Here is a 15312-nt window from a genome sequence, read left to right as displayed (position 1 = left end):
CGAGAATGGTTCTCGACGCATCGAAACTGTTCAGAGTGCAAAAATCCACAGATTTCAACTGTAACATACCAAGCTAACATCCAACACCGAAACAACACTCAACAAGCAAAGATTCAACTCCAAAACCATATAAACACCAAGAACTAAAGGCTCAAAGATTTTCAAAAATTCATTTAGGATCATGCAATTTCAAAATAAAGCAAGTAACACCCAAATTCATTATTCACAATCCATCATGCAAATTAAACTAGCAAAAATTAAAATGCAAGAAATTAAAAGGCTTGGGTTACCTCCCAAGAAGCGCTTGTTTAAGGTCATAAGCTCGACCCCTTTTTCATAATTCATCCGGGTTGATCCTTGAGGCTACCACCATCACTAGCCTCATTGAAGTTCCCAACACAAGCTTTGCATCCCAAAAGACATCCTTTGTCGACTTTCTCCACATGTGTAAAATTAGCATCTCCATCACGAGTCTTGCCACCCATAACATCGGCCCTATAACACCTTTCAATAACACGAGAATTAGGATCTTCAAGAACATTGAACGACACTTTCTCTTCTCCAAAATCAAAGATCATTGATCCTTTCCGTGCATCAATTATTGCTCCCGTTGTGGCCAAGAAAGGTCTCCCTAAAATGATTGGAGTGTAGGGATCTTCTCGAATATCCATTACCACGAAGTCACAAGGCACAAAATACTTGTCAACACGAACGGGAACATCCTCAAGAATTCCAATAGGATTTTTGGTTGACTGGTCGGCAAATTGAAGTGTGCATTCGACCGGTTGTGGCTCTCCCAAATTGAGCTTCTTGCAAAGAGATAAAGGCATGACATTAACACTTGCTCCTAAATCACAAAGTGATCTATTGATTGTGGAGCCACCAATAACACATGGAATTGTAAATCTTCCCGGATCTCTATGCTTTGTTGGAAACCTTCCCTCTTCACATGTTAAGGCCCGGTACTCTTGTGTCATTGCAATCATTTCTTGATCACCAAACTTTCTCTTTTTAGATATAATCTCCCTTAAAAACTTCTCATAAGAAGGTGTTTGGGTGAGCAAATCGAGCAACGGGATAGAGACTTTCAAATTTTCAACAATATCCAAGAATTTTTTCCATCTACTATCTTTGGCTTGCTTTTGAAATTTTTGAGGGAATGGAAGTGGTGGCACATACTTTCTCTCGGGCTTCTCTTTTTCATATTTTTCGTGACTTTGAGGGCTCGCATTCAAAACAGGATGGTTAGCCTCTTCTTCCTCAAGTCTCTCTTCAATTTCAACATCAACGATTTTGCTTGGCCTTGGTTTGTCAATCGGAAGAGTTGGTTCTTCAAGTTTCTTGCCACTTCTTGTTACATTGGCATTGACATGCTCTCTTAGATTCTCGGGACAAGCGGGCAACTTCCCCATTACTTTGGTGGTAGAAGTAGAAGCTTGATTTGCAATTTGTCTTTCTAGCATCTTGTTGTGAGCACTCAATTGATCTAGCTTTTCGGACATTTGTTTGTATCTCTCCTCACTTTGCAATTGAGATTTAAGCATCATTTGCATCATAGCTTCCCAATTTGGTGGAGGTGGAGCTTCCAAAGTAGGTAGTGGTGGACTTGGTTGAATAGTCGGAACTTGGGGTTGAAATCCTTGAGTTGGCCTAAATTGTTGTGGTGGGGCTCCTCTATAATTTGATTGCCCTTGAAACCCCGGTGGAGATCCTCTATTACCAAAATGTTGGGGATTTGCCACCCCCATTGGGTTGCTCCAAGAAAAACCGGGATGATTCCTTGAGGTATTAGGATTATAGGCTCCTTGAGGTTGAAAAGATTGTTGTGGCCTATTATATCCCACCAAGTCAATATGTTCCACGGAAGATTGAGAATTGGTGTCTTCATTAAGGCATTCACCCAAATTGTGCCCTCCACCGCAAAGATCACAAATCATCACTTGTCTTGAGGGAGAAGGAGTAGAAACATAGCTCACATTTCACTTTTGAAGAGTGATTTGAGCTAGCTTTTGCACCATTGTTGCAACATTATCCACTTTAGCCGATAAAGCGGATATTTGCTCCACTTCACGAATACCTCCTCCCAATCTTTGTGAAGATCTATTGGAGTACCAAGTAGAACCGTTCATTGCAATTTTTTCTAACAATTCTTCGGCTTGAATAGGTTCCAAGACCTTGAATGAACCTCCCGAAGATGCATCCACCAAAGTCCTTGAAGTTTCAAATAATCCCTCATAGAAGGCCATCATTAGATCCCAACTTTGTATACCATGGTGTGGACATTGTCTTCTTAAATCTTTAAATCTTTCCCATGACTCGGCTAAGGACTCATTCGGCAATTGCTTGAAGTTTTGGATTGCTCTTCTCATCCTTTGAGTCTTTGAGATTGGGTAGAACTTCTTCAAGAATTCCCGGTGAAGCTGGTCCCAACTATCAAAATAATTAGCCGGAAAGGAGATGAGCCAACCGTGAGCTTTATCCCTCACTGAAAATGGAAAGAGTCGGAGTTTGATTGCTTCAGCAGGAACTCCGTTCATCTTAAAAGTACTACAAATTCGGAGGAATTTTGTAATATGAGCATTTGGATCTTCCATGGGTGATCCTCCGAATTGATCCGATGCAACCATTTGTATTATCGCCGGATTGATTTCGAAATTGTTGGCCTCAACACCCGGAATGTTGATACTATCACGTTCTTCCAAATCGGGTGCAATATAATCGGACATAGCTCTCCTAACCGGTGGGGGTTGATTAACTCCATTCCCATCACCTTTTCCATTTCCATTGCCATTTCCATTTCCACCTCCATTAAGATTTACATTGATATTTCCTTGAGCTTGTGCCATCTTTCTTTGCTTTCTAAAGTACTTTGCTCTCTTTTCAATCTCAAGGTCCAAAGGTAGCAATCCTTTTTTCCCCGATGACTGTGTTTGCATGCAACAAGTACCTAGAACACGAGATCACAACTAAACAAAGAAAAATTTGTTACGGGTAAGTAGAAATAAAAGAAAAAAAAAGGATTAGACTCCCAGAATAAAACTTCACTAATCTCAATACTAAAACGCCACTTCCCCGGCAACGGCGCCAATTTGATTGCAGCATATTTTATAACAATTCAAATACCCGGAGTATTCCGGGGTATCGATCCACTGGGAAGCGGGGCGTACCGAACACTAGTTACTAACATATTCTTGTGAAGCTAATCCTAACGAAATTGGTGTTCGAACGATAGGATATATTGTAATAAACAAGAAATAAGAAAGCTTAAATGATGGAAACAAATAGAGGAAGAGATGGGATTTCCGGGTTTAAGTGTTTAATCTCCTAATGCCATACTAAGGTGAGATATGTAATTCGGGTTCTAACAAAAGAGGATGATTGCATTCACAAAGGGGAAGGAATTACTCCCATAATTCAAACCCACAATAAAGAACTGATCAAGAACAAGCAACCTAGATAAAATCCCTTAACAAGTTTGCCCTATCCCAAGGTGCAAAAGTCAAGTGCAAAAGTGAGTGCTCTAGTCTATGCCCTAACTCCCATCAAGACAAAACTATAGCAAGATACAAGTAATTTAGGCCTTTAATCACAAGCATCACAATAGAAATCACAATTGCATCATAAGTATAAAACCCAAATATAAACATATCATTAATCATGAAGAACAAGGCAAATAGGATTCATAAACACCTATCACCCAAAAATCCATAATAAGATTTAGCCACTCATGGCTAGTATAGAATTTAAAGCAAAAATATTAAAGAGTTTACAAAAGCTATCAAAGTAAAGGAAAAGGGGAAGAGATTCTCCCGAATGTAGTCTTCCTAGCCTCTCCTTGTTCCTCCAAAGCTCTTGTAGCTCCTTGATGGTGAATATCTTTTCCAAAAGTGGTGGATCCCTCCTTGCCTCCTTGGGGAGGAAGACACCCTTTACTCTCACTCCTCTTGCCTCCAAAAATACAGGTTAGCTCTAGGGTTTTGGGAAAATGAGCTTTATATAGTGGGAGCCAAAAATAGGGGCAAAATAGGCAATTCCGTGTAGCAGATTTTTGTGTTGTCACAGGATTCTCGACGCGTCGAGAATGGGGCTCGACGCGTCGAGCCTCGGTTATTTTTTCAGAAATTGCTACAGCACATTCTCGACGCGTCGAGCCCTGACCTTGGCTCAAAATTCTGGACATGTCTAATTTGATCCTGGACGCGTTGCGGCCTCAATGTAAGCATTCTTCATCCATTTTGACTCCCAAACATGCCCTTAAATGTTCCCTTGCTTTGCATTTGATCTAAAATGGTTTCAAAACACTAACAAACACCATAAAACACTCAAATCAAGGATGAAACCATATCTAATTGAGAAAGCAAGGAAAATGCATAGAAGCTAGCAATTTAATCCATCTAAGCTCACAAGTTGATTCAAAAATCATTAGAAAAATATGCACAATTGAAATTATATCATAAACACTCTTTCCCAAGAGGTGCAAGCAAGGTGCAATTGTGTGTGCCCTAGATTATATCCTAACTTCCATCAAGATACAAATGTGGCAAATGAAACAAGCAATTGGATCCTTAATCACAAGCATCATCAACATTAAACACAAATTGCATAACAAGTCATAAACCCCAAATGTAAATATAACATTAAACATGAAGAACAAAGGCAAAGGATTCATCAACACCTTTCACCCAAAAATCCCAAAATACTTTAGCCAATCATGGCTATGATAGAAAATTAAAGCTCAATGTTAACGAGGAGTTTACAAAGACTAGCAAGTAAAGGAAAGGGAAAGAAATTCTCCCAAATGTAGCTTTCCAAGCTTTCCTTCTTCCTCCCAAAGCCTTGATATCTCCTTGAGATGACTATCTTCTTCTCCAAGAATGGTGGATCCCTCCTTCGCTCCACGGAAGAGACAACACCTTGCTCTCACTCTTTTTTGCCTCTCAAAAACGCAGCCTGGGGTCCCTTAGGGTTTTGGGAAAAAGAGCCTTTTATAGTGGGATCAAAAATAGGGGCAAAATAGGCTTTTCCGCCACTGTACTGCGCTGAATTCTCGACGCGTCGAGACAGGGGCTCGACGCGTCGAGCCTGAGTGATTTTCCGAAATTTCATACGGTAGACTCTCGACACGTCGAGCCTGGAGCTCGACGCGTCGAGCCTGTGTTGGCTCAATTCTTCGCGCATTGAAGAGTTTTGTCGCAACGGGCGGGATTCCGGATGCGTGTAGCTCTAAAATCAGCATTCTTCGTTCGTTTTGACCCCAATCATGCCTTCCATCATCCCTTTGCTTTGCGTTTGATCTAAAATTGCTTCAAAATACCAACAAACGCCTTAAAAGCACCAAATTCAATAACAAATCATGTCTACACTAAAAAGCAAGGAAACATGAATTCGAGGCGACAATTTAATACATTTAAGCTTCAAAGATGATCTAAAACACTTAGATAATTATGCACAAATGAGGTCATATCAAATTCCCCCCATACTTGAGTCTTTGCTTGTCCTCAAGCAAACAAATGGGTAAATTCAAGTCAAGCACACAAGTCGCGCATACCTCTCTTGCAACAACCAAACATCCACTAGCCAACTTGTCACACGACAACATGCTTCAAGAATCATCTCATATTAGCACACAAGATCCATTCGCAAGCCAATATCCAAGCACAAAAATTATTTATAGTGAGAAATCTAGTGTGCACACATACTCAGTTAGGTTTATGCAAAACTTGGCATTAGAAATAGATCCCAAAGGCTTGCCTTTTGTACTCCTCCTTGTATAGATCTAAAGTTGCATGCAAAGATCAAATAGGTCTTTTATTAGCTTGTAACGGGGCTAAGGGTTTAGGCTAACAAAGAAGGGGTATGGAAAAATTAACAAAAGAGAGAGAATGTCACAAATATCTACCTTATAAAATCCTAGAAGAGATGGGAAAAATATGACCAAAGGAGCCAAATGTAACTTTGAGAATCAAGGCAACATTCTAATAAAGTGGGGGTCGAATACAAACTTTCCAAATAACTATTTACAAACTTCAAACTAATCAAACTCTTATTCTTCATTTCTTTTCTTTTTGATTTTCTCAAGATACGCAACAACTTTTCAAAGAAGGAACTTTGGAATTTTTGATTTTTGATTTTTTTGATTTTTTTTTTAATTTTTTCAAAGAAGCAAACTTTATTCGAATGCTAGCAAACTATCCAAGTAGTGAATGACTATACACAAAGGATCAAGACCTCCACACTTAGACATTTCAAAGTACATGTTGCTTTCAAACTATAAGCTCCATAAAGATCTCTTCTAAGAATATCAAAGATAAATGCTAAATTCTCTCTACGGTGGAAGGGAACATATTTGGCTAATGGCTAAGGGTTTGATGATAAGGGTTAAACAAGAAAAATTCACGAAGAGAGGTTAAGTGCTTAGCACTTATTAAACAAAGAAAAAGGCTCAAAGGGGACACAAGGGATAAAAACATAATGATATGGGTAGGTTTAAAGGCTAAGGGTGAACAAAAATGGCCTAAATCATTTCTAAGCATGCAAGCAATTAGACTACATTTTGGAGGAGTATTGAGGCAAGTTCCATAAAGCCAACTAATGAGGCAATGTCGGAATTTCGCATAAACTTTCACTAGCGAAGCACAAACCACTAGATTAAGAGTTATTTCAATTATTAAGTGGTTAACGAGGACATTGGCAAGATAATAGTTCAATCATATGCTTCACTTTGATTTCATCTATGACACATTGGAATGCAACAAGTTCAACCAATCAAACCACAAACCGGCAAGAGAGAATAATTGCAACTAGATGCCATGACAAGTAATTAATCCAACCTTAAGCACATGAGTCATCCAAGCAAAACATGACATATTTTCAAGAATTCAAGTGGGGAAACTAACAAACTCATGAGCATATATGTCAACATAAAAGCACAATTTTTCATTTCAAAGAAACCCGAAAAGTAAGACAAAGGAGTAAGAGTTCAAATTCGATTCAGGAGAAGTTTTAAAAAGCAAAATAAAACTAAATAATAAAAACAAAGCTGGAAATATAAAGAGGGAAAATCAATTCAACCTCTTCCCCCCACACTTAAAGAATTGCATTGTCCCAATGCAATAAAATAAACCGGGGGAAAGGGATTGAAAGGCATCCCTTGACCTTCTATGGATGATCGCCTTCAGGTGGTGGTGGTGGTGGGAACTGAGCAGAGTAGTATGGGGGGATGAATTGGGGATCCTGAAGCCATGGAGGTGGTGGTGGGTACTGAGGGGTAAAGCCTTGAGCTGCTAGATTATGTTGGTGCGCAGACGTACCAACAAACCAATTGATGTCATCATTCCTCGTCATGTAACCCTCATGTCTCGTCATGAATTCCTCCTGCCGGGTCATAAACGCCTCCTGTCTGGCAAAAAATTGCTCCATGTTGTACTGGGGAGGGAATTGATTCGGTGCGTGTGCGGCAGGTGCAGGATCCTCCATTGCTTCGTCATGAGCTTGGTCCTCATTTTCTGCATCCTCGGGGTCAGGAACGGGAACATGGCGTTAGCCATACCGGGTCTGGATATGGTGCTGGGAGAGATAAAGCTAAGGTGGTAGCCGAACTTCTTGATTTTCTATTATCGGTACTCCGGCAAGCTTGCAAAGCTCTGTGATGAGGGAGGGGTGGCCAAGATAGCAGCATGTCTTTGCCTCGGTTTGGGCAATTTCACTAATGCTCCGAGAAATAAGCCTCCCTATATCAATGGTTCTGTGCTCTTTAATGTAGTAGGTCACGAAGACCAGATCTCTTTTCACATTTCCCCTATGTGAATTGGGGATGAGCTTTGCCCGAATGAAGTCAATGATGTCCCTATCCAGTGCGAGAAAGAATCTATAATCCATGTGGGTCGCAACTCCATTCCGAATATTCCACTCAGCGTCATGATGAAAAGAGTGTGCGATGTTATCCAAATCTGCTTGAGTTATTCTACCCGGCCTCAAGTCTCAATGGTAGTAGTCAAATTCTCCATGGTTGATCGTACCATAGTAGGCATTGATGGCTACGGGAGAAAAATCGACCGCGACACCCCTTACAATGCATTGATGTGTCTCCACCCCATCTTTGGCATTGGCATAGAATTCACGAACTATGGAGTCAAAAGCATCACCCGGTTGAGCCAAGAAACTAGTCCCCCAATTCCAAGCGTTGGGTGCTACTATTTCTATTCCCCTTTCTGGTTTGATTGGCCGCTTAGAAATACATGCTTCGTATCTTTCTCTAGCCCCAGGGGTGTTGAAAGTTGCATATTGCGGCGCATGAGGTTGTTCTTGAGGTTGTTGGGATGATTCACCCCTATTCCTCTTGGGATTTCTAGTTTTCGGGGCCATATTTAGCAACTACAAATCAAAACCAAAACACATTACTTGCAAAAGTTCAAAGAATTATAGAATTAAAAGCATAAAGCAAGCAAACAATACAAGGACTTCAAAAATTCTCATTTAGGCATTTTGTCGAACACTTCATGTGCACCATTTAAAGCATGAGAATTTGAATTAATTAGCATGACAATCCATCCCATTTGTGTTCAACAATGGATACCACCAACAAGACAATACACCAATATCAAAAGCAAGCTAAAACAACACTAATAATGCAAGAAAACTATGGGCATTTAACATGTGAAAACATAAGCAAATAAAGAGTGTAAAACTATAGTTTTCATTCAAAATTCAAGTATGGAGTGTTATGAACATGTAAGAGCAACATATAAAGCAAAATCAATCAAAGAAACACTAACCCAAAGCAATTTAATCCAAGAAATTCGAAAATTAGGCAAAATTCGTGGGTTAGGTTTCATGCCCAAAAACTATGAAATTAAGAACAAAACTAAAGAAATTGATGGAGAAAATGAATAAGGATGATACCTTGATGCTTTAGGAAGAGTTTGGAGTGAAAATGAGTGAATTTTGAGACCAAATGATGAAGAAATGGTGAAGAACGCGTGTGGAAATACTGTTGTTCGAAGAAGAAGAAATAAAGAATTTGGGGAAAAAGTTGGGTTTAAAAACCGTCGGTTAACGTCTGACTACGGGGGCTCGACGCGTCGAGCCTGCCAGATTTTCATGAAAAATCTACGGCCCATTCTCGACGTGTCGAGAATCATCAGAATTTTTAGAACATCTTACGGCAAGTTTTCGACGTGTCGAGAATGGAACTCGACACGCCGAAAACATCAGCATATTTTTCACAACTTTATCCATTGTACAATACGAAACTAACTCCCAACACTAAAACAACACTCAAAGAGCAAAAATTCAACTCCAAAACCATATAATCGTAAGAAATAAAGCTCAATAATTTTCGGAAGCATCATGTAATATCAAATTAAAGCAATTAACACCCAATTTCATATTCAATTTCCATCATGCAAAATAAACTAACAAAAATAAAAAATGCAAGAGATTAAGAAACTTGGGTTGCCTCCCAAGAAGCGCTCGTTTTAAGTCATGAGCTCGACTCCTTAATTTTCATCACGAGTAGATTGGAAAATCGAGGCTATGCACAACATTAGCCTCAATCTCGGTTCCGGAATGATAATGCTTCAACCGTTGACCATTAACTGTGATCTCTTCATCCCTTCCTTGAATGACAACCGCGCCCGAGGGGTACACCTTAAGAACTTTAAAAGGTCCCGACCATCTAGACCTTAACTTTTCCAGAAATAATTTTAACCTTGGGTTGAACAAAAGAACATCTTCTCTCGGAGTGAATTCTTTCCTTAGAATGTGCTTGTCATGCCACCTCTTAGTTTTCTCCTTATAGATCTTGGCATTTTCATAGGCTTCAAGCCTAAACTCCTCGAGCTCATTGAGTTGAAGAAGTCTTTTGTCACCCGCTAGTTGTAAGTCCATATTGAGGTTCTTAATAGCCCAATGAGCTTTGTGCTCTAATTCCACCGGGAGATGACACGATTTCCCGTACACAAGCATGAAGGGTGAAGTTCCAATGGGGTTTTTGTAGGCGGTTCTATAAGCCTAAAGTGCATCATCAAGTTTAGTAAACCAATCCTTTCTTGTCGGGTTGACAACCTTCTCAAGGATATACTTGATTTCTCTATTTGAAAGCTCTACTTGGCCACTAGTCTGAGGATGGTAAGGAGTAGAGAGCCAGTGATGCACTCCATATTTCAAAAGCACTTTCTCTAAGGCTTTGTTGCAAAAATGTGTTCCATTGTCCGTTATAAAAGCTCTTGGTACTCCAAACCTCGCAAAGATATTCTTTTTGATGAAATTTATGACCACTTTAGCATCATTGATGGGACAAGCAATGGCCTCGACCCATTTAGAAACGTAATCTACCGCCACAAGAATGTATTCATATCCAAAAGATCTTGGAAATGGACCCATAAAATCCAAGCCCCATACATCAAATAATTTTACTTCGAGTATGCTTTCTTGAGGCATTTCATTCCTTCTTCCAACATTCCCTACTCTTTGACATCTATCGCAGCGAATCACATAAGAGTGTGCATCCTTGAACAAACTAGGCCAATAAAATCCGGATTGAAGAACTTTAGCTGCGGTCCTAGAAGCTCCAAAGTGTCCCCCATAGGGTGATGAATGACAATGGTTGAGGACACTTTCAATTTCATCTTCGGGTAAGCATCTCCTAATGACTCCATCGGCACATCTCTTGTAGAGAAATGGTTCTTCCCAAAAATAATATTTTGCATCATGCTTGATCTTTTTCTTGAGATTGCTTGAGGTATTCGGTGGGAACTTTTGACACACCACGTAATCACAACATCGGAATACCATGGTAAGAAAGCTTTGATCGCCATAAGTCGTTCTCCCACAAAATTGTCATCAATCGGAAATTCCTCTTCTACAAACACTTCCTTGTGAGTCTCCAACCTTGACAAATGATCGGCAACAAGATTTTCGGATCCCTTTTTGTCTTTGATTTCAATATCGAATTCTTGAAGTAAAAGCGTCTATCTAATCAACCAAGGCTTGGCTTCTTTCTTGTTGATCAAATATTTAAGTGCCGAGTGGTCGGTATGGATAATCACTTTGCTCCCTACAAGATAAGGTCGGAACTTGTCAATAGCAAAGATTACCGCAAGCATCTCTTTTTCGGTTGTGGAATAGTTGACTTGAGCTTCGTCAAGGGTATGACTAGCATAATAAATTGGATGTAAGCTCTTGTCCTTCTTTTGACAAAGAGCGGCCCCTACGGCGAAGTCACTAGCATCACACATGATTTCGAATGGTAAGCTCCAATCCGGTGGTGACATAATGGGAGCCGTAGTCAAGGCCTTCTTCAACCTAGAAAAAGCTCCATGACAAGATTCATCAAAAACAAAGTTAGCATCTTTTGAAAGCAAATGAGTTAATGGTTTAGAGATCTTTGAAAAATCCTTAATGAATCTCCGGTAAAATCTCGCATGACCAAGGAAACTTCTTATTCCTTTTACGGTGGTGGGTGGTGGTAATTTTTCAATGATTTCCACCTTCGCTGGATCAACCTCAATGCCTTATTGTGAAATTTTGTGACCAAGAACTATCCCCTTAGTTACCATAAAATGGCACTTTTCCCAATTTAAAACAAGGTTAGCTTCTTGACACTTACTTAACACTTTGTCTAAATTAGCAAGGCAATTATCAAAAGACAATCCATATACCGAAAAATCATCCATAAAAACTTCAACAATCTCCTCAATAAAATCGGAAACAATAGCTACCATACACCTTTGAAAGGTTGCCAGTGCATTACATAGTCCAAATGGCATCCTTCGATAAGCAAAGGTACCATAAGGACATGTAAAGGTAGTTATTTCTTGGTCATCGGGATGAATAGGAATTTGAAAGAATCCCGAAAAACCATCAAGAAAACAAAAATAAGCATGCTTTGCCATTCTCTCAAGTAATTGATCAATAAAGGGAAGGGGAAAATGGTCTTTCCTAGTAGCTTTGTTCAATTTTCTATAATCGGTACACATTCTCCACCCGGTGACTAACCTAGTAGGAATAAGTTCATTGTTCTCATTTTGCACTATGGTTGTCCCCCCTTTCTTAGGAACTACATGGATTGGGCTAACCCACTTGCTATCCGAGATAGGATAAATAATGCCCGCCCCCAACCACTTAAGAATCTCCTTTTTCACTACATCTTTCATGTTTGGGTTTAATCTACGTTGAGGTTCAATGCTAGGTTTGTGCCCATCTTCCAAGTAAATCATATGCATGCAATAAGACGCACTAATGCCAACAATATCATTAAGAGTGTACCCAATGATCCTCTTATGCTTTCTCAAAACATGCAATAACTTTTCAACTTCATCATCATTTAAATTTGCATTAACAATGACGGGATAAGTAGAATTTGGACCAAGGAAAGCATACCTCAACTCCGAAGGTAAGGGTTTTAATTCTACCTTTGGAGCGATATTTTCTTTTTGGCTATCCAAGTAATCTCCAAGGTTTAATGCTTCATACATCGGTGGTGTTAAAGGATCATGTGCCTCAAGAGGCTCGTCATCACCACTTGTGTCTTCCTCCATGTGTTCTCCTTCATTATCTTGCAAAGGATAATTAGATACCCAATTGCTTTCGTCAAGAGTTTCCCCAACACATGAATCAATGGTATCTACACAAAAACATTCATCAAGACAAGGAGATTTGTTAGCCATTTCAAAAACATTAAATTCAATTTTATCCTCCCCAATTTCGAGCACTAGAGTTCCCTTTTTAACATTAATTACCGCTCCGGCAGTTGCCAAAAACGGTCTCCCAAGAATGATAGGAACATTAGCATCTTCCTCCATCTCTAAAACTACGAAGTCTCCCAGGATGTAGTATTTATCAATTTTTACCGGAACATCTTCAAGGACTCCAACGGGGTGCTTCACGGATCTATCCGCCAATTGTAAGGTCATGGAGGTAGGCTTTGGCTCTCCAAGTTGCAACTTCTTACACAAGGAAAAGGGCATTAAACTCACGCTAGCCCCCAAATCACACAAAGCTCTTTGCACAAGAGATCCTCCAATGACACAAGGAATAGAGAAACTCCCGGGATCTCTAAGCTTTGGGGGAAGCTTGTTTTGTATCAAAGCACTACACTCTTCATTAACCGCCACGGTTTCACGGTCTTCCAATCTTCTCTTGTTTGATAAAATCTCCTTCAAAAATTTTGCATATGAAGGAATTTCGGTAATGGCATCAAGCAAAGGAATGGAGATATCCAATTGCTTGATCAAGCTTAAGAACTTGGCTCTTCTTTCTTCCACTTTAGCTTTCTTGAATTTTTGTGGGAATGGAAGTGGTGGTATTTGCTTCAACTTAGGTTCAAGCTCTCGTATTTCATCTTCCTTTGAATTACATGGGCTTGAACCCTTTTCTTTATCTTGAACGGTAGCATCATCCTTCGAATTTTCATCTCCGACATTCGGCTTCTTCTTTAGCACTTGATCACTAGTGGGCAAAGGTGGACCTTCGAGTTGCATTCCACTCCTAGTGGTGATAGCATTCATATGCTCCCTTGGATTTTCGGGGCAAGAGGGCAACTTGCCCGTGACTTTGGTGCTAGAGGTTGAGGCTTGATTTGCTATTTAATTCTCTAGCATCTTGTTATGAGCACTCAATTAGTCCAACCTCTCCGTCACTTGTCTAAATCTTTCATCACTTTTTAATTGAGACTTCACCATCATTTCCATCATAGCTTCCCAATTCGGTGGAGGTGGAGCTTCCAAAGTAGGTAGTGGCGGCCTTGGTTGAATAGGAGGAACTTGGGGTTGAAATCCTTGATTTAGCCTAAATGGTTGTGTCTGACACCCTCTAAAATTTTGTTGACCTTGGAATCCCGGAGGTGGGTTTCTATTGCCATAACTTTGGGGATTTGCCGCCCCGTTCGGGTTACTCCATGAGAAACTGGGATGGTTTCTTGGTGCATTAGGATTGTAGGCCCCTTGCGGTTGGAATGATTGTTGTTGCCTACCATATCCTACCAAATCAACATGCTCCATAGAAGGTTGAGAACTCGTATCATCATTAAAGCATTATCCCGAGTTGTGTTCTCCTCCACATAAATCACACATCATGACGGGTCTTGAAGGAGTAGAAGCATAGCTCACATTTTGATTTTTGATAGTGACCTGAGCTAGCTTTTAAACCATAGTTGCCACATTATCCACCTTAGCCGATAAGGCAGATATTTGCTCTACGTCATGAATACCACCAACAAGTCTTTGAGTAGACCTCTCCGAATACCAAGTAGATCCATTCATAGCAATTTTCTCTAATAATTCTTCAGCTTGAGCGGGTTCAAGAACTGTGAATGAACCTCCTGATGAAGCATCAACTAAACTCTTTGAATTGTCAAGTAAACCTTCATAGAAAGCCATCATTAAGTCCCATCCTTGAATGCCATGATGAGGGCATTGTCTTCGTAACTCCTTAAATCTCTCCCAAGACTCAGCTAGAGATTCATTCTGGATTTGCTTGAAGTTTTGTATAGCTCTCCTCATCCTTTGGGTCTTTGAAATCGGATAGATCCTCTTCAAAAACTCCCTATGGAGTTGATCCCAACTATCGAAATAATTTGCGGGAAATGAGATGAGCCAACTGTGAGCTTTATCCCTCACCGAAAAAGGAAAGAGTCGGAGTTTGATCGCTTCTGCCGGAACTTCGTTCATCTTAAAAGTGCTACAAATCCGGAGGAATTTAGTAATATGAGCATTTGGATCTTCCATGGGTGATCCTCCGAATTGATCCGATGCAACCATTTGTATTATAGCCGGTTTGATTTCGAAATTGTTGGCCTCTACACCCGGAATACTGATACTATCACGTTCTTCCAAATCGGGTGCAATGTAATCGGACATAGCTCTCCTAGCCAGTGCGGGTTGATTAACTCCGTTCCCATCACCATTTCCATTTCCATTTCCATTGTCGTTTCCATCTCCATTAAGATTTAAATTGATATTTCCTTGCACTTGTGCCATCTTTCGTTGCTTTCTAAGGTACTTTGCTCTCCTTTCAATTTCAAGATCCAAAGGCAATAATCCTTCTTTCCCCAATGACCGTGTTTGCATGCAACAAGTACCTAAAACACAAGATCACAACTAAACAAAGAAAATTTGTTACGGGTAAGTAAAAATAAAGAAAAATAATGGATTAGACTCCTAGAATAAGACATTCACTAATGTCAATACTTAAACGCCACCTCCCCGGCAACGGCGCCAATTTGATTGCAGCATATTTTAACACAAACAAATACCCGGAGTATATCGATCCACAGGGAAGCGGTGCGCACCGAACACTAGTTACTAATGTATT

General features: G+C 40.0%; 1 protein-coding gene across 1 annotated transcript; it reads right to left on the bottom strand.

The window, feature by feature from the left end:
* Window positions 1-341: 341 nt before the first annotated feature.
* LOC116009834 lies at window positions 342-1937 on the bottom strand. The gene has a single exon (XM_031248984.1). The coding sequence runs from the start codon at window positions 1935-1937 to the stop codon at window positions 342-344; it is 1596 nt and encodes a 531-aa protein (XP_031104844.1).
* Window positions 1938-15312: the final 13375 nt, after the last annotated feature.

Source organism: Ipomoea triloba, chromosome 1 (assembly GCF_003576645.1).
Source record: "Ipomoea triloba cultivar NCNSP0323 chromosome 1, ASM357664v1".
Taxonomy (NCBI): domain Eukaryota; kingdom Viridiplantae; phylum Streptophyta; class Magnoliopsida; order Solanales; family Convolvulaceae; genus Ipomoea; species Ipomoea triloba.
Note: the sequence above shows the minus strand (reverse complement) of the source record. Positions and strands in the feature narration are given on the sequence as shown.

Excerpts from the sequence above, each read along its gene's own strand:
- LOC116009834 (XM_031248984.1), bottom strand. The coding sequence starts at position 1,937 with ATGATTTGTGATCTTTGCGGTGGAGGGCACAATTTGGGTGAATGCCTT.